The sequence below is a fragment of the Pteropus medius genome, unplaced genomic scaffold (genome assembly GCF_902729225.1).
Source record: "Pteropus medius unplaced genomic scaffold, Ma_sr-lr_union100, whole genome shotgun sequence".
NCBI lineage: Eukaryota > Metazoa > Chordata > Mammalia > Chiroptera > Pteropodidae > Pteropus > Pteropus medius.
In genome coordinates, this window is record NW_024340695.1 from 5,421,028 (window position 1) to 5,443,819 (window position 22,792).

Below are 22,792 nucleotides of genomic sequence, written 5' to 3' on the forward strand. Positions count from 1 at the left end.
ATATTATAACATATATAAAATATTATTATTCAAAAACTGTTCTGTATTCTTCAAAAATGTAAACGAAATGGAAGATAAATGAAGGCAGAAGAGTTGTTCCAGATTAAAGGAGATTAAAGAGACTCGGTAGCTAAATGCAAAGTATGATCCTGGATTAGAGTCTGGACCAGAAGGAGAAAATGTGTAATAGACATTTTAGAAACAATTGGAAGAATTTGAAAAAAGATTGAATATTAAATAGAGTATCAGTGTTAAATCATCTGAATTTGATTATTATTTTGTGATTATATAAAAAAAGAAAAGTCTTCTTAGAGGTACTTCCTTCTTAGGCAAAATGTTTAGGTGTAAAGGGCTATAATATCTACAACTTCTCACAAAAGGGTCAGCAAGTATTTATAACTAAATATGTATGTATAAATAATTTTATATTTCAGATGGCACTCCTGACTTTATCATGAGCTCAACTTTCAAAATGTATGGTTTTTTTGAAGTTATCGTTTCTAAGGATTTATGAACTAGAAAACCGGAGAATAAAGTTTCTTTGAATTGTGTGTAAGAGTTAATCAACTTTGAATTAGGCCTTAAGAACTTTCTGATGAATAAATTACATTAAAAAAATGTGGTCATCTAATTAGATTATGTAGAGTCTCTATTTATTCTTTGATTTGGGATAGTTGAGTTTGCTGGAAAAATAATTTCTGGAAAAAGTTTTGAATTTTAAAATGATTTAGTAGTGATTAGAAAATTAATTTTTAAAACAATTTCTTAGAAAATTTCAGACATGCTCTTGAAAAGTCCTATGCAATTAAATTTTTGTAATCTATATAAGGAGAATTTATAATTATTCTTTTCCTGAAATGTGGAAGACTTAAAACACACATGACACACATGCTTGCTTTTCCATATAACTTGCTTAGAGCAGGTCATGCTGTTTTTGAGTGTGCAGTTCAGCCAAGTCTAGGAAGGACTTTCATTTCCAGGAACAAGCAGAACAGGGGTCAGACCAACCTCCCACTAGAAACAACCAAAACTGCTGACAAAAAAATTTAACTTTTTAAAAACACCAAGTATCTGGCAAGACAATAAAAAAATTAGAGTACAAAATTAAAGAAAAAACAAGATCTCTGAAAGTTAAGTGGCACCTTAAAGCTCTTTTTGAACTAAGGGCATTTGACAGTATGGGCAACCTCGAACTTTTAATTATTTGTGTGTGTGTGTGTGTGTGTGTGTGTGTGTGTGTGTGTGTGTGTGTGTGTGTGCAAACTGATGCGGAAGTTTAAGGGGCAGGAATCCAAAGAGGCATCCTCCCCAGAGCTTCAATGACCAGGTTCTTGTTTTATGCCACAAAAAAGAATTCAAGGACAGGACAAGCAGCAAGCAGGAAAGTGCAAGTTTTATTAAAGCAAAAATACACACTTAAGAGAGAAATATGAGTGAACTCAGAGAGTGAGTCTGCCATGAGCTGTCTGAATTATAGGCTTTTGTTTCCTGGGGGAGTGGGAGGATGCCTGAAGATGTGATATTTGCAATGCAGGTGATATTATGATTAGTCAAAGCAGAACAAAGTATAAGGGAAAGACTCTGGTACCTTATCCTGGAGGTGAGGAGGCGGCCCTTCTGCTTGGCCCGTTTCTCATGCTGGAGTCTCACACTCCTCTCTGAGGAGAGGGCTGAGTAAGGGACCAGGGAGAAATCTCAGAGAAGAACTTTCTGAGGCTAACAATCCTGACTCAAAGCCAATACTGACAATTGGTATATAGGTATCAGTCAAGGTTCAACCAGAAACCAGAAGTATGTATATTAAAAGATTTATGGCAAGGCATTGGTGGCCAGAAAGGCATAAATGGAATGTCCTCAGGAAGGCCAGGCTTGAACTCTGAGGCATAGCCTGGAGCTGCTGTCCACAGACAGAATTTCTTCTTCCTCAGAGAAGCTCAATTCTGCTCTTCAGCCCTTTGGACAAATTGAATCACGCCACCCAGATTATCTAGAATACTCTCCTTTCCTTAAAGTGAACTGAATATGGACTTTAGTCAGATCTACCAAATACCTTCACAAACAACACCCAAATTACTGTTTGTTTACATAACTGGGGTCCAAAGACAACACAAGCTCACATCTGTTTTTGCAGGTTTTCTATAATTTTGTAATCTTTCTAAATAAAAAACCTCAAATACTGTGCTCCCTGTTCCTACCTGAAACCCAAGTAAGTGAAGGGCTCTGCAGTAGAAGACTCTGAGGACCTCCAGCCACCCCTCCTCGCTGCCCCAGACTCTGTCCACATGGCTACTATAGCAGCGATTAAAGGACCAGACCCACTCTTCTATATTACCCTGAAGAAATTGATTCACAGCCTCTGTGACGGAGTGTTGTGCCTCAGTCATATGAAGTAGTGCTTCTGGAACTGCAACATGCCTTAACCACTTGTTTCAGAAAGAAAGAAACAATATAGATCATATACTCATGTCCAAATAAAGAGATAACAGAGAAGAAATAATTAAAAGGAAAATAAAATATTTTATTTTTCTTATTTTATTGTTCTCTTAACTTCCACAAGCTAAGCTGAACTAGAGGAATGTATTGGATGTGCATGTTACTATAATATAGTCTTCGCTCCAAAATAAAGTTGTCTTTGTTTTATTTTTTTAATTTTTTTTTTAAATTAAGTTTAGTGAAGTAACATTGGTTAATACAATTATATAATTTTCAGGTGTACATTATCATTTGACATCTGTATATTCTGTGTTTACCACACAAAGTTTCCTTCAGCTACCATATATTTGATCTCCTTTACCCACTTCACCATTCCCTTAAACCCTATATTTGACTCCTTTTACCCCGTCTACCTCCTGCATTTTCTCTCGCCCCAAGAGTAACCACAAGTCTATAGTCCTCTGGTAACCACTAGTCTATAGTCCATGTCCATGAGTATTTGTTTGTCCTGCTCATTTGCTGCTTTTAGGTTTATATCGAACATATAAGTGATATGAGATTTTCAACTTTTTCAGTCTGGCTTATTTTGTTTAGCATGATTATCTCTAAGTCCATCCATGTTGTCGCAAATGGCAGTATTTTATCTCTTCTTATGGCTGAGTAATATTCCATTGCATGTATGTACCACAGCTTCTTTAGCCAATCATCTATCACAAGACACTTCGGTTGCTTACATGTCCTGGCCAATGTGGATAATGCTGCTATGAACATTGGTGTGCAAATATCTTTTTGGTTCTGGGTTTTCAAGACATTGGGGTAAATACCCAGTAGAGGGATTTCTGGAACATATGGTAGATGAATTCTTAGTTTTCTGAGGAACCTTCATTCTGTTTTCCATAGTGGCTGTACCAGTTTGCAGTCTCATCAACAGTGTATGAAGGTTCCTTTTTCTCTGAATCCTTTCCAACATTTGTTATTATTTGTCCTGTTGATTATAGCTATTCTAACAGATGTGAGATGGTATCTCATTGTGGTTTTGATTTGCATTTCCCTAATAGCTAGCAATGTTGAGCATCTTTTCAAATATCTGTTAGCCATTTATATGTCCTCTAGAGAGAAGTGTCTGTTCAGGCCCTCTGCCCAGTTTTTCATTGGATCATTTACTTTTCTTCTTCTGCCCACTTGATTCTCAGCTGCAGGCCTGGGAATTCATTCCTGGGAATGCTTTCCAACAAGTCTTGGCTTATGGGTGGTTTCAGGGAAAAGAAGGGAGACTTTACTGATTTATGATATCAGGGGTTCATGTCCTGACCAGATCTACCCTCATAGGGTGTCCAGGGTTCTGGGTGTTATTGCTGTGTAGGCCCAATTATTGGTCTTGAAGGAGCTGTGGGGAAGTTCCCAGCCTCCCTGTGTGGGAAGCTTGGAAGCAAAGTCCATTCCCACTGGACCTATGGGCACAAAGATTTGGAGCCACTGTGCTGCTCACGCAGATGACCAGGAGCTGGGGAATCTCATACTGGGGAAAGCATGAGCTCTGACTCTTTCTCAAGATATGTACCAACTCTAACAGTATTTAATTCAGATTACTGCTTTCAGGCATTGCCTATTCCCACCAAGAGCTACCTCTCAGGCAGTGGATGCCAGCCTTATTCGTTGGCTGTCTTCCTCATTTATTTTCCCTCAGTTCTAAGCTTGCCTGAGCCTTCCTGCCAAATCCCAGTCCGTTTCTATCAAGTGATGGGCTATAGTCATTTTCAGCCTCACTGCTTTCACAGTTCCGTATTTCACCCTTCTTATCACATATCCATTTGAATGTCCGTTCTTATGTCAACAAAACATTCCTTTTTAAAGATTATTTATTTCTGGGAAACTGATTTAAAATTAACAAATTGGTTATCTGATTCTAGAACACCTTTATAGGATACTAGATTGTGACAAAAAGGATCAAGGGCACAGAAGTGATATTGTCCATCATGTCATGACTGAGAAAGAAACATATACTACTCCAGGGTAGTAATTTAACTTTGATCTCAAGTGGTTGTCCCTAGACTTAGGTGAAGTGTGTGTGTGTGTGTGTGTGTGTATGTGTGTTGTAGGGATGACAGCTTTAGGGCTGTGGGTAGCTCAGATAGTACCTGAATTTTAAAAACTCAGTGCAATCAAGGTTGGCCTGCGCCTGACAAAGATGGAGCCATAGGACATGTGTTTCTGTCTTTCTTGCCCTCTCCCCACTAGACTTATTGTCCATTATATTATAAAATGGTTGATAAAAATTGCCATTTTTAATCACTTTTTCCTTTGTGCACAAAGAATTTGACCATTGCTGTTTTAGAAACAAGAAAAGAGCAAACCGATATTTCAATTCTTCTTCTAAACGAAGGAGATCCTCTCTGTAGCTAAAATATGGATAGGGGAATGAGAATGTCTAGATCTTGGCTCAGCATTCTGGTGGAGACTGAGGTAAAGGATGCCCAAGGACATCAGGCTACTGAGGGAACACCCAGGGGAAAAATGCCAATTTCTGTGGGCTCTGAAGAAGCAGCTTTCATAACTTGTGGGAGGAGATAGTTTTGGATGTCAGTTTCAACCATATCTGCATACAATTAAGTCCAAATCTCTTTATGTTAATCAATTCAAGTTTTGAGCACATATTTAATTTACAAAGTTTCATTTATGTGTGTGTGTGTGTGTGTGTGTGTGTATACACATATACTGTGGGATAATTTGTTACACAAAAATAAATAACAGATGAATATTTATATCTATTAATGTATCTAGATTATATAATTTAGAATAATTTAGAATAATTTAGAAATAGAATACATATATTCTATTTCTTCCTTAAAGTTATCTTTTGTCTGTGGGTTGGAAATTCAGGTGTGCCTTTGCTGGGTACATCCTGCCCAGGGTCTCTTATGAAGCTGTGGTCAAGATGTCAGCTGGAGCTACAGTGACCCAATGGCTGGACTGGGCTGGAAGTTCCACCCTCTAAGATGTTCACACTCATGACTATTAGCTGGAAGCCTCAGTTCCTCACCAGTTGTTTTGAAACACATGTGGGTTTCCCAAAGGTCTGCTCCACACAGCAGCTAGCTAACCAAAGCAAGTTCTCCAAGAGAGAGCAGGGGCCAGAGGGAAGCAGGAAGCCACAGGGCCTTTTGTGAACCAGTCTCTGGAGTTGTATACTGTTATTTACACTTTTCTCATTAGTTAGAAGCAAGTCATTGAACCCAGACTGCACAAATGGTAAAATAAACTAGGCTTCACCTCTTGAAAGGAAGAGTATCAAAGACTTTGTGGACAGATCACTATACTGCATATATAAAAAGAAATATATGAAGATAGTAAAATAAATATTTTACAATATGTTTTTAATGCCCATTAAAGTCTATTAAGGAAGAATTCAACATGAGAACTGAGAAAAGAAAAAGGAAAATGAGGAAAAGAAAAAGTTGGAGAGACAAAGCGAAATGGATAAGATTGAAGAGGAAATATAGAAAGGGGAAAGATGAGAAGATACACAGAAAACAAAAGAAATAAATGGTGAAAAAGAAGAGCAAAGCTCCAGGAGACTTTGGAAGTGACCCCTGTCCTCTGCTAGAACTTAGCCTTCCATGGAATCGAGTGCTCGCAGGGGCAACATGTCCTGAGATAGGACTGTGGGCTGCCTAACAGGTCCCAGTCCTGTGGGCTGGTTAGTGCTCCTGCCTGAAGTCCAGATTGAGTGTTTGGTGAACTCAAAAGGGCAGGCCAAGTGTGTGCATGGGGATGGCAGAAATTGGTGGGTGTAGATATTAATTATAGTGTGTGAAGAGGAAAGTAGCAACGTTAAGGGTGATTGGTATCAGAAGGCTTGGGGAGGGGCGAAGGCGAGAGGCTGGACACATGGCAGAGTTGAGCTGGCCCTCTGGTTTCCAAGGCCAGGGTACCTGTGCAGTTCCCGGTGGCTCCCTGGAGAACACAGGTGAATTTATCATGGTTGGCCAGCTGCTGTAAGGGAGCCAAAGATCTCAGTAGCCTTACTCCAGGAAATAGCATAGGTCACCCACTGCCCAGGGCAGAGATGGTCAGCCAGAAAGTGAGGCCTGTGCTGCAGGCAGCCACTCTGAAACCTGGATCCTGTCTTCATTTTCCATGGGCTCAGAATCCCACCTGTATTCTCTTCCTTTGTCCTGCAGCTCTGGGAAATGTGGAGGAAAGATGGCTACAAGACATATGTAACTTCTCTCTGACCTATGGAGCTAGACCTGAGCCCAAACAGAGATCGCTTCCCATATCCTCAGAGACTGTCTGATTGTAATTGATGCTTGTCTTGACATAAACCAGCATCCCTCCCCTGCATCCTCTACATGCCATTTTCTGGAACAGGTGATTGTACTGACCCAGTCAAGCATGTAATGCACTTATTGGTACCTGGGACGGGTCACTTAACAGTACATGTGACTATTCTACCTTGTTCTACATAATCCTCTGGTGCCAACTAAAGGGCACATTGATCCATTTCATCTTTCAGCTGCCCAACACAAGCCTCGTATGTAGGTTTCCCTTAATAAACTCTACTAATGACCAGACTGGAGTAGCCAGCCTCTTTCTTCTGTCTTTCCCTGCTCTCTGCTTACAGATGTATATTTTCAGTCCTGAGGCCTTTCCCTGGGTCTCTATGTTCTAAAAGGAGGAGAGGTTGTGCACACACATGAGGGGTTGTGAGCCTGGAGAGGGCTTCCATCATGGCCATCCTCATCCATTGACCATAGCCCCTAAGGCCCCAGTCATCTTGGTTCTTCCTGCCAGATCTACTCACCAAGGCAGACAGCTCTGGACAACATCTCCTTACTCCTCCCCAGGCTCACTCCCTTGTCCAGCCCTGGGTCCCAACACACAGATCTAGAAGTATAATAGGTACCAAGGTAGAGATGGTCAGGGCAGGGAGGAGAGGTCTTCCCCAAAAAACTGATCCTTTAATCCTATCCCTGTCACCCATAAGCCCAAGCACCTGAAATGTGTTCTCACCTTCACCCACAGAGAAGACTGTGGGCACCAAGGGAAATCCTCACTTCCTGTAGATTCCCTGGTGGGAGTAGGGGAGGGGAACCACCTACACCCCCCACAAGTGTGACCTGAGTGAGGCAGGAATCAATGAGTTCCTGCTGGGAGGCATTCCAGATGCCTGTCTTTATGGGCTCCCTTCCCCAGTCCCAGGTGGTGTGGAGAGCTCACGAAGGATTCAGGGCCAAGTTTCCCCCTATGGGGCTGACTCCACAGGAGATCCTCTCCAAGAACTGCCTCCAAATGGCACCTGAATGAAATGAGTGGTTAGACTCCTTGGAAACGTGCATTGAGATCATGGTGAGTAAAGAGAATCTCTAAGCTTTCTTCTGCTGAATGAGCCATGTCTCAGTAAAGACCAGGGTGGCAGCAGCCAAGAGGGTGGTGGGAAGTTCTTCCAGTAAAATCAAAAGTCTAGGAGCAGGCAAGCAGGGCTGTGGGACAAAAGCACAACTGTGTCCATGTCGAGTGATGCTCCGTCAGCAGTGATGCTCCCATGGCCCAGCTTTCCCCTTGGCTTTGCCTGTTATCATGTTCCTGGGAAGCCCATCCAGGTCTCTATGAAAGATTGTTCAAGTAGATATCTAAGACCACATGTCTGCTCTGATTCTTCCAGGCAGACCCTGCAACAGACTGCTTGGGCAGGTGGTCTATTTGGGAGATAATTGCAGACAGCATGGTGGGAAAGGGAGGCAGAGAAGAGAATGCAACTTGGCTGTTATGGCAGGTCACCACTGTAGCTGTAGGTTTTGTCCTCTTGGGAAGTGTGAGAACCATGTGGCAACATGAGAACCACTCGCCTCTATGTTATGTATCTGGGCTGACATGCTAAGCCCTTCCCCCTGCCACCTTCTCCATGGAGGAAGTGCTATCTTCCTTACTCTCTTACTGAGGGTGGTTCCTGCTGTTAATGGAGCTCCAGCTGTACAGAGAGGCCCTGAGCAGAACTAGGGGTAGAAGTGGATCTTGCAGTGAAGCTAGGTATGTGCTGATACTGGATCCTCCAGCTGCAAGGTGAGGAACCTAGTAAGTGTCAGGGCAGGGGGCTCTTACACCCCAAGGACCAACTCCATTCCCTACCTATATAAATGAAGTCTTATTGGAAGAAGACCACCCCTGTTTGTGTTTACATTGCCTAGGGTGCTTTTCAGATACAAGGCAGATACATTAGGGCATTGAGAAGGAGATAGCATGGCCCACGAAAGTTAAGGAGTCACTCTTTGCCTGTTTACAGAAAAGTTTGCCAAATCCTGTTTGGCGATTCGGGCAGAGTCTCAATAGCATCTGGTACAGCAGCGCCTCTCAATCTTTAATTGTACATGAGACCCCTGGGAATTTGTGAAAATACAGTCGCCATGTCCAAAGGTATAGGCCCAAGACTGTACATTTCTAAAAGACTCCAGGAAATGCTGCTGCTGCTACTGCTGCTGCCGGCCTAACTGCTTTTTTTGGGTGGAAGTTAGAATCTTTTCCTACATTCTCCCAGCTATCATGAACCAGGGAATATGTGTAAGCAAGTCCCCCAGAACAGAGGCCACATGTGTCCTGAGGGACCCAAGGCCCTGTCTGTATCCATCCTGTACTTTGGGATCCCTACTCAATATGGTCATTGCACCTCTGGGGACATAGGTTACCCCTCATGAGCCCTGAGACAGCAGCTCAGAGGCATCTTACTTGTGCCACCTGGGGCCAGCTCAGGAGGTACAAGAGGGAGAGAAGACCCGTTCCCCTGGGGCACCAGACTGCCCTGCTGGGCAGTCAACTGCCCAACCCCCTCACTATGGAACCACACTACACAGAGCTTCTTGAAATGCTGATGTTTAATGATCTATTTTACATGAAGAAAATGGACAATGAGAAATTTCCACAAGGTCCGTATATGAGACCCTAGATATTTGCAAAGAAGAGAACAGAGCCTGGAGCTGCTTAGCCACTGAAGGGCCACATACAGGGAGTTGTTGGTGCCAAAGTGGGTAGAGAGACCAGGCTGGGGTGCGATCTTACTCAGTGGAACCCCTCCAGGCAGGTCTCGTTCAGGAGCTGAAACACTGTTCTCCAGGGCTCGGTGCGGATGACAAAGAAGCAGATGAAGGTCTAAGGGAACAAGCACAGGAATGGAGTGTGGGTGGAGAAGACTTGGGAAGCTTGTGGCTCCAACTCTAAAGACAGCATCCATCCCAACCTTGCATTCCTGGAGTGAGCAGCTGGGGCATGCAAGCTCTGGCTTTCAGGAGCAGCAACAGCCTGAGTCCTAGATGTTTCTGATCTGGATCTCTCCTGAGCCCAGGGGCTCCTGTGTCCCTCTGCCCTTCTCAGGCCTGTGGTCCCTAGGGGAACCCCAGGCTGTCCCAGTGTGACTCATGTCCCTAGTTCAGCTGTGGGTGCTCCTTCCTAGAGGGAAACATCTCAGAGGGGCCCTGACCTTTGGTGGGTCTATCCCAGAGCAGGGGTTCACAACCCCTTTTCTGCTGGAGCAGAAACTGCAGCTCAACAGGGCCCAGGGCAGAGCCTGGGATAGAGGGCAGTGGGTCACCCTTAGCCCAACCTCCTTGGTCAGTGCCAGGGGAGCCTGAAAACTGGCCACTTAGGCAAAAGTGATGTTGGCCACTCCCGACATGTTCCTTCTCCTGAAAGCAGGAAAGAGAGGTAGTGGCTAAAGAGCAGGGAGAGGACATCCTGTGGTTGGAACTTGCAGACCTGGACCCTAGGGGCAGGAGCAATTTCTCACCAGTTTGGGCCAAAATGTAGACAGCTCAACAGGGTGAGTGGACAGAGTCAGGATCTCAGATTGGCCAGGGGCCTACAAGTGGCCCCCGGGGCTTGCCTGCAGACTGGGTTCCATTGTGTAGCACAAGCAGTGGCTGTAGTAGGAACAGCAGCTCTCTCACGCTTCTGTGTCCCAAGGACTGGTATGTCCTCTGCCCCATCCCCCACTGCACTCCTATGCAGGACCGCAGCTGTGGAACCTGAAGGAGGCTTATGTGTGTCTTACATTGTTCAGCTCTGGGCTTTCTTGAAAGGAGCAGTTGTCAATGTCTTCATCAAATTTCCCACACCTGGTTCTGCGAAGCTCCAGCTCCATGGAGAATGCCATCATGGTCTTTACCTGTGATATGTATAGATGTTAAAGTGGAAACATCTCTCATGGTCCCATTAAATAGTTGCTAGTGTAGACATATGGAATGTAGGGACCGGTCCAAACACTATTCTCTTTGCGGGTTTACCTCTGGGCCTACATTAGCTCAGTGGAGGTAAAGCCAGGTTTGGGACATTCTGGGCAAAGAGGCATGTGGGCCTGGTGGAGGCCCCGGTGTAGACGCAGGCTGATCACACAATATTAATTGTTAATATTGCACACTGCAGTCTCTGATTTCCAAATGCCACAGTGAGACCCCACCTTCCCTTTCAGCATGCTTTTAGCTTCTACGGCATTCCCAGGGACAGGTGACAAGTGCCTGGGAGAGTGTTGGCCCTGCAAGAGTTTTGATAATCTCAGCTCCAGAGTGGGAGACTCATCTACAGCCCCATTCTGACAGCCTTCACCTGCCCAACATCAGAAAAATGCCATAAAATGCTAATGAAACACACACCCCTTACACACATGTACACAATTCAGACAGTGTGCTCTGAAATGTTCGGTACCCTCCTCTACTCCATTTTAATCATTCTATTCTATATCCTCCCACAGCATCACATTCATCATTCCCAACGTTCAAACTCAGTCTGTGACTTCAGATATAGAAAACCCAACTGAAGGTCCAGCCTGAGAGAGCCGCACTGGGGTGAGTGAACCAGTGGGGACATTGTGCACTAGTGTCCACAGAGGTTTAAGCTCAGTGCAGGGTGGAGATCCTCTGTCCTTTATGCAAACTTTCAGTGCAGAGGTCCAGATGGAGAGAGAGTAATGCCCCTAATACCACCACCACCACCAGCAAAGCAGCACACACACACACACACCACACACACACACACACACACACACAGAGTCACAATCAAAAGCTAGAAGTGCTCCTTTGGGAGAGTGTTTTCACTGTTTATGTCTGCAACTCAGATGAAAATGGTATTTCTCGTTGCATTCTGTAGACATTCCAAGGCAAGGAGAACATTTTAAGATTAAGAAACATTGTCTGAGGAAAAGAGAAAATAATATCAATCCATGTAGGTGGAGATCACAGGAGCTCATGGGAGTCAGAGCAGAGGCCCTGACCTCAGAGAAGGACTTCACTGCTCCTGATCCTCGCTTTGCTCTCCCTCTCTCCTTCTTTCTCTCTCTCTCTTTCTCTTTAAAAAATATTTCTTTTTTTTCTTCCTTGAAATATTTTTTTCAACCTATCTTTTCAAACATCTTCTATGTGGGGCTCTGTTGTACTGGATATTTTTATCCCACCGTCATCTAAATTTTGAAGTCTTTCTTCATTTAAAAAGTCCTAAAAATGAGGAAGATTGAAAATACACCTTACCTGCGAGTAGACATCAACTGAAGTTTTTAAATTTCCAAGAAGTTCCTTTATAAAAACTGAGATTAAATGAACAGGTAATAGTTTCCCTGTATTTTATGGACTTCAAGTAGTGAACAAAATCTTTTGATAAGACCCCCCATACTTGACCCTCACTCCTTACATGTGCAGAGCAGTGGGACGGGAAGATGTGATTACCTACCTGCTCCCGCCTGGAACTCCGAACACGCACCAGCTTGTAGGCATTGCTGTCCTTGCTCTTCAAGTTGAATATGTGTAAAGCATACTCCACCGTAGCAGGGAAATAACTTTCCATGACTTTTTGATCATCATTCTCCCTTTCCTCTTGGGAATTCCAGCCATGAGTCGCTAGGAGCTGGGAACCTATGAGAAGCAGGGGCATAGCCCAAGGCAGAGCCCACCTCCACTGCCCGCACAGCAGGACTACAGGCAAGCGGGCACCCATGGCTTTCAGTCTACCTCACTCAGGATCCCGCCAGAGCTTACCTGGGCACTGGTCCAACTTATCTGCTCCAGGACCAGTCCTTCCTCTGGGCCTCCTCTCTGCTATTACACCCTGTTCCTTCCCCCGTGTGACCCTGCCTCTTTCCTCCTAAGCCGTTAAAATTGTCTCCTGTCCAGGAGAGAGGAACGAAGCCTAGGCTGGGTGGGTTGGGAAGGGGTAGCAATGTGAGGAGGGGTCTTCTGTAGCAGAATCTCAGCCACAGGCCTCCCTCAGCACCTTCTCTCCTCAGTGAGGAGAGAAGACTTTACTTAGATGCCTCATAATCAGATGCTGAAATGAGGACACAGCTGCAAGAGGTAGAACTAGAAGGTGATCCCCAAACACAGCAGTAAGGTGAGCGCCAACAAGAAGGAGGGGCAGAGCCGAAAAAGTTGGGTTGCTGAGAGCCAGCTTTGTGGGTGATAGAAGGGAACCTGCACAGAGATGAGGTGTATTATTTAGAAAGGGTCAGAGGGGCCTGAGGTTTGACAGGTATTGGTGTTTCCTTGTTCTACTTGGCTCCTCAGACCCTCTGCGTTCTGGGACAGGCAAAGCTCACTGGCTCCTGGGGACGTTGCCAGACTAGGGAAGTTGGAGCATCAAGCTGGGCTCACTGCATCTCTCTTTGCACAGCTTCTCAGCTCATGGATGTGCTGCCATGTGCTAAGTGTGGGGCCTGGCTGGGTGAGTAAATGCTCTCCCGACAAAGGTGTTTACAGGAGAAATGGCCATCAACACACACTGTGCCTATAATAGCCTTTGTAGGAATTTACCTCTAGAGGAGGGGGAGTGGAGTAAAAGAGAAACAGAGGGAGAATGAACTAAAATGAGCTCCAGGGATGGGGAGCCATGTCCATTATTGATTATTGGTGCCCTCTTGTGGCCACAGTCATCACAGTTCCATGGGCACAATTTCCTGTGTGCAGTCTGTAGAGAAGGGACCTTTACACCCTCCAGCTGGAACAGGAAATTCAGCTATGGAACAACTAAATAACACATTCTTCACAAACAAACTTCAGCTCTGTGACTTGAAATAGGCCTCCGGTATCTGTGTGCAGCTACTTCTGAGCTCTGGAGGGAATCATAATCTCCTGAAGATCTCAGCAGTTCTGAGAAGGCCTAAAAAGTCGGCTTCTTAACCAGAAACCAGAGGGTGATGATGTTTTTGGTCTCTGGACTACGCTTTGAGAAGCGCAGTGAGAGCGAGTCCCTAGACTTGGAGGCAGCCAATCATATGGAGAAACCACTCAATTGTAAGGGCATGGGGGTGGGCACTTGGGAAGGGTTTCTGGGGCCACACTGGATCAGAGAAGGGGTGAGAACTCCATGCCCGGTGATAAAGGAAAAGGGTTTCTAGATCCTAGGCAACAGTAGCCAGATGGTGCTTATGGAATGAGAGAAAGCTGCCGCTTTGACTCTGACGGTCTGTCTTCACCGAGGTCTTCAGAGCTGGTGTTCTTCCTAGGAGCGGGAGCTCTCAAACCTGACCCAGGCCTCCCTCTCCTCAGGTTGCCCACATTCAGGAGAGTCTGCTGCATGCTGTCAGATAATGCTCTTCCCTGAGCCCTGGTCTCCCTGTTCCTGGCCAGGCGAGCATTGCTGTCTACCCTCCATGTGACTTTGTGGTTTTCTTTTCAGACAAGGTTCTAGGTTCACAGTTGCATCATCTTCCATCACACAACTCTATCCTGACAGGATGACGTCAGGTTGAAATGTGTTATTTGCAATGAATAAGCAACTTGATATGATCATACGTGAAAAGCAGCGAGATGTTAACAAAACTCTATCCAAACAGGTTGTATCTTATGCAAAATTATTAGGCTTTTAAAAGAAAGAAAATTGTTCCAGTGTGACTGGAACTGGAGGACATTATGATAAGTGACATAAGCCAGACATAGGACAAATACTGCATGATTCTATTTTTATGAGGAATCCAAAAGAGTCAAACTCACAGAGAAAGTAGAATGGTGGTTACCAGGGCTGGGGAGGCAGAAATGGGAAGCTGTTGTTCAAAGGGCATAAAGTTATGCACGATGAATAATTTCTGGAGATCTACCGTACAACATGGGGCCTACTATTAACGATACCATATTGTGCACTTAAACATATGCTAAGTGTGTGGCTCGTGCTCACACACACACACACACACACACACACACACACACACACTCTCGTCCATAAGGAGTTTCCTGCCTGCGCCCTTTGTCCCTAAAATGTGGTTACCTTTGAGAACTGAAAGGAGCCATTACTGGAAAAGGGCAGCCCTAGTGTCCCTCAGTGTATTCCCTTAGGATCCCAGCCCAGCAAGACCTGCAGCAAGAGAGCAGGGCCTGCTATGGAAGAAGGTGAGAAAAGTCTTTGGAAATTCATGTCTCAAACCCTGCTCTGCCCATCCGAATGTCAGTGATGGATATTGACTTTACCCATTTAGGAAATCTTTTCTGGCATAAGCCAAGACTTTAGTATCTGCAACTACCACTAAGAATGTGACAGATACAAGAAACATTTTGAAGTGAAAGAAATTCAGCTAAATTTGGAGGAGTTTTTTCTTTTTTTCTTTTTTTTTTTACTGTGGTAAGATATACATAACATAAAATTTATTATTGTAACCATTTTTAGGTGTACAGTTCAGTGGCATTAAGCACATTCACCTTGCTGTGTAACCATCACCAACGTCTATCCCCAGAACTTTTTTGTCTTCCCTATCTGTAACCTTGAAACAATAACTTCACTTTCTTCTTCATCCATCTCCTAGCAACCATCATTCTACTTTCTCTCTCCGAGTTTGATTACTCTGGATATCTTATATAAGTGGAATCATATGGCATTTGCCCTTTTGTGACTAGCTTATTTTAGGTTAGCATAATGTCTTCAAAGTTTATCCATGTTGTAGTATGTGTCAGAATTTCCCTCCTTTTTAAGGAAGGAAATACATATTCCACCATATGTACAAACCAGTTTTGTTTATCTACTCATCAGTGGATGGACACTTGGGTTGCTTCCTCTTTTTGGCTGTTGTGAATAATACTGTTATGAAAATAGGTATAAAAATATTTCTTTGAGTTTCTTCTCTCTGGTCCTTTGGGTATATACGCAGAGGTAGAATTGCTGGATCATGGAAGAATTCTGTTTTTAATTTTTTAGGAACTGGCATACTGTTTCTTATAGAGGCGATACCATTTTATACTTCCACTAGCAATGCACATAGATTTCAGTTTCTCTTCATCCTCACCAACACCTATTATTTTCTGTTTTTGTTTTTTTGTTTGTTTGTTTGTTTGTTTTTAAATAACAGTCATCCAAATGGGAATGGAGTGATATGTCTCATTATGGTTTCGATTTGCATTTTCCTAATGATTAGTGATTCTGAGCATCTATTTATAGGATTATGAACCATTTGTATATTTTCTTCGCAGACATATCTATTCATGTTATTTTGCCCATTTTTCAAATAGGGTTGTTTTGTTTTATTGTTGTTGAGTTGTAGGAGTTTTTTATACGTTCTGAATATTACCCATTTTTTAATATATGATTTGCAAATATTTTCTCTCATTCCATGGGTTGCTTTTTTCCTTTTATGACAGTGCTTTTTGATGCAAAAAAAGTGTCCAATGCATTTATTTTTTTCTTTTTTCCTTCTGCTTTCGATATCATATCCAAGAAATCATGGCTAAATCCAGTGATGCTTTCTCCCTATATTTTTTTCTAAAATTTAACAGTTTTAATTCTTATGTTTAGGTCTTAGATCCATTTGGAATTAATTTTTGTATATGGTTTAAGGTAAAGATACAACTTTATTCTATTCCATGTGGATACTCACTTTTCCCAACACCATTTTTTGAAAAGACTTTCCTTTCCCAATTGAATAGTCTTGGTACTCTTGTCAAAAATCATCTGACCACATACACAAAACTGTATTTCTGGGCACTCTCTTCTGATTAGTTTGTTTATGTCTTTATTTATGCCATGACCATGCTCTCTTAATTACTGTACTTTTGTAGAGTTTTGAAATCAAGAAGTGCGAGACCTCCAGCATTAAAATTCTCTCTTTATCTTTGATGTTTGACAATTTAATTATAAGGTATCTTGATGTAGGTCTCTTCAGAGTCAACCTTTTTGGGGATCTTAGGAGATGATGACTCTGGATGTTCATTTCCCTCCCCCAAATTTGGGAAGTTTTCAGCTATTATTTTATTAAATAGATGTTTTAAATCTCTCTTTCTCTGTCTCTCTGTCTCTGTCTCTGTCTATCTATCCCCTCCCCCCTCTCCCAACCGCGTGCTGCCCTCTACTGTTTCTGGGACCTCCATCATATACATATTACTTGCCTTGATGATATATTATAAGTCACATAAGCTTTACTTTTTTTCACATTTTGTTTTCTTTTCGGTCCTCTCATTGGATAATTTCAAATGCCCTGCTTAGGAGTTCACTAGTTTTCTCTTTTGCTTGATCAAGGTGTGCTATTGAAGCTTCCTATTTAATTTTTCAGTTCAGTCATTGAATTCTTAGTTCTAGGATTTCTGCTTGAGTTTTTAAAAATAATTCTATATTTTTGTAAAATTTCTCATTTTGATCAGGTACTGTATTCTTGACTTTGTTTAGTTGTGATCTGTATTTCTTTTCTTTTTAATACATATTCTTTCTTTCTTTCTGTCTTTTTAAATTAAGTTTATTGGGGTGACATTGGATAATGCAATTATATAATTTTCTGGTATACATTATAACTTGACATCTGTATATTCTATTGTGTGTTTACCACACAAAGTCCAGTTTCCTTCAGCTACCATATATTTGATCCCCTTTAACCACTTCAATCTCCCCCTATCCCTCTATATTGGACCCCCTTTACCCCGTCTACCTGCCCACTCCTCCCCCACCCGACTAGTAACCACTAGTTTATAGTCCTCTGGTAACTACCAGCCTATAGACCATGTCCACGAGTCTCCGTTTGTCCTGCTCATTTGTTGCTTTTAGGTTTATATCCCACATATAAGTGATATCATATGATTTTCAACTTTTTCTGTCTGGCTTATTTAGCTTAGCATGATTACTTTGAGGACTATCTGTGTTGTTGCAAATGGCAGTATTTCATCTCTTCTTATGGCTGAGGAATATTCCATTGTATATATGTACCACAGCCTCTTTAGCCAATCGTCTATGGTAGGACATTTCGGTTGCTTGCATGTCATGGCCACTGTGAATAATGCTGCTATGAACATCAGTGTGCAAATATATTTCGAATATGGGTTTTCGAGTCTTTGGGGTAAATACCCAGTAGAGGGATTGCTGGATCATATGGTAGATCAATTCTTAGTTTTTTGAGGAACCCCTATACTGTTTTCCATAGTGGCTGTACCAATTTGCAGTCCCACCAGCAGTGTATGAGGCTTCCCTTTTCTCCACATCCTCTCTAACATTTGTTATTACTTCTGTTGATTATAGCTATTCTAACAGGTGTGAGATGGTATCTCATTGTGGTTTTGATTTGCATTTCTCTAATAGCTAGCAACGTAGAGGATCTTTTCATGTTTGTTGACCATATGTGTGTCCTCTGGGGAGAAGTGTCTGTTCAGATCCTCTGCCCATTTTTTGACTGAATAACGTTAGTTTGTTGTTGTTGTTGTTGTTGTTGTTGTTGTTGTTATTGAGTTGTAGGAGTTCTTTGTATATTTTGAATATTAGGCCCTTATCGGAAGCGTTGCTTGCAAATATCTTTTCCCATTCTGATGGTTCTTTACCATGTTGACGATTTCTTTTGCTGAGCAGAACTTTTTAGTTTGATGCAGTACCATTCATTTATTTTTGCTTTTATTTCCCTTGCCTTTGAGGTCAAATTCATAAAATCCCCTTTAAGTCCAAGGTCCTTGAGTTTTGTTCCTATGTTTTCCTCTATGCATCTTATTGTTTCAGGTCTTATGTTTAGGTCCTTAATCCATTTTGAGTTAAATTTTGTGTGTGGTGATAGACAACAGTCTAGTTTCATTCTTTTGCAGGCGGCTTTCCAGTTTTCCCAGCACCTTTTATTGAAGACGCTTTCTTTTCCCCAGTGTATGTTTTGGGCAGTTTTGTCCCATGTTATTTGCCCGTATAAATATGAACTTACTCGAGACTCTCGATTCTGTTCCACGGGATCATGTGTCCGTCAATACCATGCCGTTTGCCGTTTTTGATTACTGTCACTTTGTAGTATAGTTTGAAGTTGAGCAAAGTGATGCCTCCAGCCTCGTTCTTATTTCTCAGGATGGCTTTGGCAATTTGAGGTCTTTTATGCTTCCATACAAATCTGATGACTTTTTGTTCTATTTCTTTAAAAAATGCTGATGAGATTTTGATGGGGATTGCATTGAATCTGTATAACGCTTTAGGTAATACGGCCACTTTAACTATGGTGATTCTTCCAATCCAATAATACAGAATATCTTTTTCTTTTTCTTTTTCTTTTTTTTTGTATCTTCGTCGATTTCTTTTAATAGGGTCTCGTAGTTTCCATTATAAATGTCCTCTGCATGTTTTGTTAAATTTATTCCTAGGTATTTTATTCTTTTTGGTGTAATTGCGAAAGGAATTATTTTTTCTACTTCTTTTTCTGACGCTTCATTATTAAAGTAAAGGAACGTTATAGAGTATTGAATTTTGATTTTGTATCCAGAGACTTTACTATAATTGCATATTATATATATATTGATATAGTCATATGATTTTTATTTTTAATTTGTTTATATACTCTATCACATGAATCGATTTGCATATATTGAACCATCCCTGTGCCTCTGGGATGAAGCCCACTTGATCATAGTGTATAATCTTTTTCATACGTTGGTTTTATTTGATTTGCTAGTATCTTATTTAGGTTTTTTGCATCTGTGTTCATGAGAGAAATCGGTCCGTAGTTTTCTTTTTTTGTGTTATATTTACCAGGTTTTGGTATCAGAATAATATTGACCTCATAAAATGAGTTGGGAAGTATTACCTCCTCTTCCACTTTTTGGAAGAGTTTGAGGAGAATAGGTGCTAAATCTTCTTGGAATGTTTGGTAGAATTCACTGGTGAGGCCATCTGGTCCTGGACTTTTACTTTTTGGTAGGTTTTTGATGATTGTTTCAATTTGCATACTGCTGATCGGTCTATTTAGATTTTTCACTTCTTCTTGATTCTGTCTAGGAAGTTTATATTTCTCTAAGTACTGGTCCATTTCTTCTATGATATTAAATTTGGTATTATATATTTTTTCATAATATTCTTGTATGATTTTTTGTTTATCTGCAGTGTCCGTCATAATTTCCCCTCTTTCATTCCTGATTTTGTTTATTTGTGTCCTTTCTCTTTTTTCTTTAGTGAGTTCTTTTATTAACCTTCTCAAAGTACCAGCTCTTTGTTGCATTTATTTTTTTCTATTGTTTTTTTGTTTTGTTTTGTTTTGTTTTTTCAATTTCAATTATTTCTGCTCTAATTTTGATTATTTCTTTCCATCTGCTGACTTTAGGCTTCATTTGTCCTTCCTTTTCTAGTTTTTTAAGATGAAGTATTAGTTTGTTTATTTGAGCTCGTGCTTGTTTTTGGAGATAGGCCTGTAATGATATGAACTTTCCTCTTATGATCGTTTATGCCATGTCCCAATAGTTTTTATATGTTTACTATCATTATTTTTAGTTTCTATGTATCTCTTGATCTCTCTTTTTATTTCTTTCCTGACCTCATTATTCTTCAGTAGCATGTTTTTTAATCTCTATGTATTTTTGGTTCTTTCTGATTTCTTTTTTCAATTGATCTCAAGTGTCAAAGCGTTATGATCAGAGAATGTGTTTGGTATGATTTCAACTCTCTTATATTTGTTGAGGATATTTCTGTGTCCCAGTATGTGCTCTATTCTTGAGAATGGTCCATGTGCACTGGAGAAGAATGTATAAGCAGCTATTTGTGACGGAGGGCTCTGTAAATGTCTATTATGTCCAGTTGGTCTAATATGTTATTTGAGAATGTTATTTCCTTATTGATTTTCTGTTTGGATGATCTGTCCATATCTGACAGTGGGATATTTAGGTTCCCTACTATGATGGTGTTTTGGTCTCTTTCTTCCTTTAGTTCTTTTAGTAGTTTCTTTATATATTTTGGGGCTCTCTGATATGGAGCATAGATATTAATAAGTGTTATGTCTTCTTGGTGCATGATTCCCTTTATCATTATGAAGTGTCTCTCAGTATCAGTCTTTATCTTTTTTATTTTCAATTCTATTTTATCTGATATTAGTACTACTACTCCCGCTTTTCTCTGAATACCATTTGCTTGAAATATCATTTTGCACCCTTTCACTTTAAGTCTATATTTGTCTTTGGAGCTGAAATATATTTCCTGGAGGCAGGATATGGTTGGGTTTTGTTTTTGGATCCATTCTGCAACTCTGTGCCTTTTTATTGGTGAGTTCAGTCCAATTACATTTAGGGTGATAATTGACATATGAGGTCTTCTTATAGCCATTTTATCTTTTGCTTTCTGGTAGCTCTGTGTTTCCATTGCTTCCTTGCTCTTTTTCTTCTGTTTTCTTTATTTTGTGGGTTTTCCCTCTGGTACATTTTGCTTTATGTTAAATACTTCGGTTCTGAATCTTTGGTGAGTGGGTACCATTATGAATATATAAAGGATAGTTATATATATATACAGTCGTCCATTTTCTTCTGTGTGTGTCTTATCTCCATTAACCTTTGCGAATTTTGATCTTTGAATCTCTCCCTTTTCAGTCATTCTTATCACAATTTGTTCCTATGTATGCTGAACGTTTGTCACTACCTTGTCGTGCTTTCATTTTATACTTTTTATTGCTTTTTTCTTTACTATATCCCAGCCTTTCCAAATAGCTCTGTTTTCTATTTATTTCTTCTCCATCTTGCAAACTAACCTTGAATGTTCTTATGAACAGCAATGTGAACACAGTTGTTATAGTTAGAAGCATGACAGGGCCAATACAATTGAGGCCAAGAGGGCTTGGACACCACTGGTGGTTTGAGTCGTGGTTTGGGAGGGGACTCAGGCTAACACCCAGTTTTTAGACAAGTTAGACATAAACCTATTCTTACTGCTTGACATTGGAAAGTGGTTATTGTATAGATGTAAGAAATGTCTAAACCTGTAGAGAATTTTTATAAGAATTTATTTGAACCAAACTGACGACATATACCAGGGAGGAAGGTCTCGAATGCTCTGAAGAATAACAGTTTTGCAGTTTCCTTTATGCATTTGAAATCAAGGAGGGAATATAATGAAGATTGCATGAAGATAGTCACGTGGGAATCAGATTACATGATAGTTAAGATTATGTGCTTTCTTGAGGGTGGCCTGTCTCCGAAGAGAGGTTTTAAAAGGAGCATTTCAAAGTTAACATGCTAACTCAGATGCACAGAAACAATGGACAGGGCTTACTTAAGGCAATGATAAGCCTTTTACTAAAAGTGTTATATGCCTGGGACATGACTACCCACCAGGACCTGCCCCATTATGTATTTAAGATCAGATTACCCTGTGAGGATACACTCCACAGAACCCCTTTTCCATCCACAGAGGCACATCCATTGAAATTACAGTTCCCTGTTCAGGTCACTTTCTCTCCTAGTTCTCATTTGGCTATAATGCCCTAACATTTGTAGGCATTCAGAAAAAGTCACCCCAAGATGTGTCTCTCTGGTACGCAGATTGTTTTGAGCTAAAGGCAACCAAGACACTGTAGGCTCAAGAGAAACTTATGCTGCCCCTTAACTGCCTAGAAGAACTTGAATTAGTGCCCTTGCTCATAATAATAGATTACCAGAGACACCTTTTTTAAATTTATCTGTAAAGCAAGGCAAACTCCTGATTACTGAACATCTCATCTGTAAATGGTTTTCTCCCCTCTGCAGCCCTAAAGCACCTGACTTCATTCTTAGCTTAGAATATCATATATACCTCATTTTCCTTTTCTATCTTTGAATCTTTCAGGTCTGTGGGGTCTTTGACTCTCTCATATATGTGGGGTTCCCATACACACGTATGTAATTAAATTTGGTTATTTTCTCTTGTTAATCTGTCTCATGTAGATTTAATTATTGGACCCTAGGAGGGTAGAGTAGAGTTTCTTTTTCTCCTACAGTTGGTTCTGTGAACAGGATATCTCGCTGATGGGGCATTGCTCACCTGAAGCTACTATAGTAGAAAGATCTTGAGAACTTTAGCATTCTCAAAGGTAAAAATTTCTACCAAGTCAGGCTCCCAAATTTCTACCTGCAGAGTTTAGCAGAAGCAGAGTGATAAGAGTCTTTTTCTTTCCTTTTCTAAATTTAGATTAGCAAGAAGAAATATTTGTGAAATTAGTTTTTGG

The 22,792-nt window shown here is 41.3% G+C and overlaps 1 protein-coding gene across 1 annotated transcript; it reads right to left on the reverse strand.

Annotated features, from left to right (window-relative positions):
* Window positions 1-9,284: 9,284 nt before the first annotated feature.
* On the reverse strand, window positions 9,285-12,496 carry LOC120603412 (cystatin-9-like). Its single transcript, XM_039863752.1, has 4 exons — window positions 12,447-12,496; window positions 12,142-12,323; window positions 10,475-10,588; window positions 9,285-9,576 (listed from the first exon to the last, which is right to left on the reverse strand). The coding sequence occupies exons 2-4, from the start codon at window positions 12,253-12,255 to the stop codon at window positions 9,487-9,489; spliced, it is 318 nt and encodes a 105-aa protein (XP_039719686.1). The 5' UTR covers window positions 12,256-12,323; window positions 12,447-12,496; the 3' UTR covers window positions 9,285-9,486.
* Between the last annotated feature and the right edge of the window lie 10,296 nt (window positions 12,497-22,792).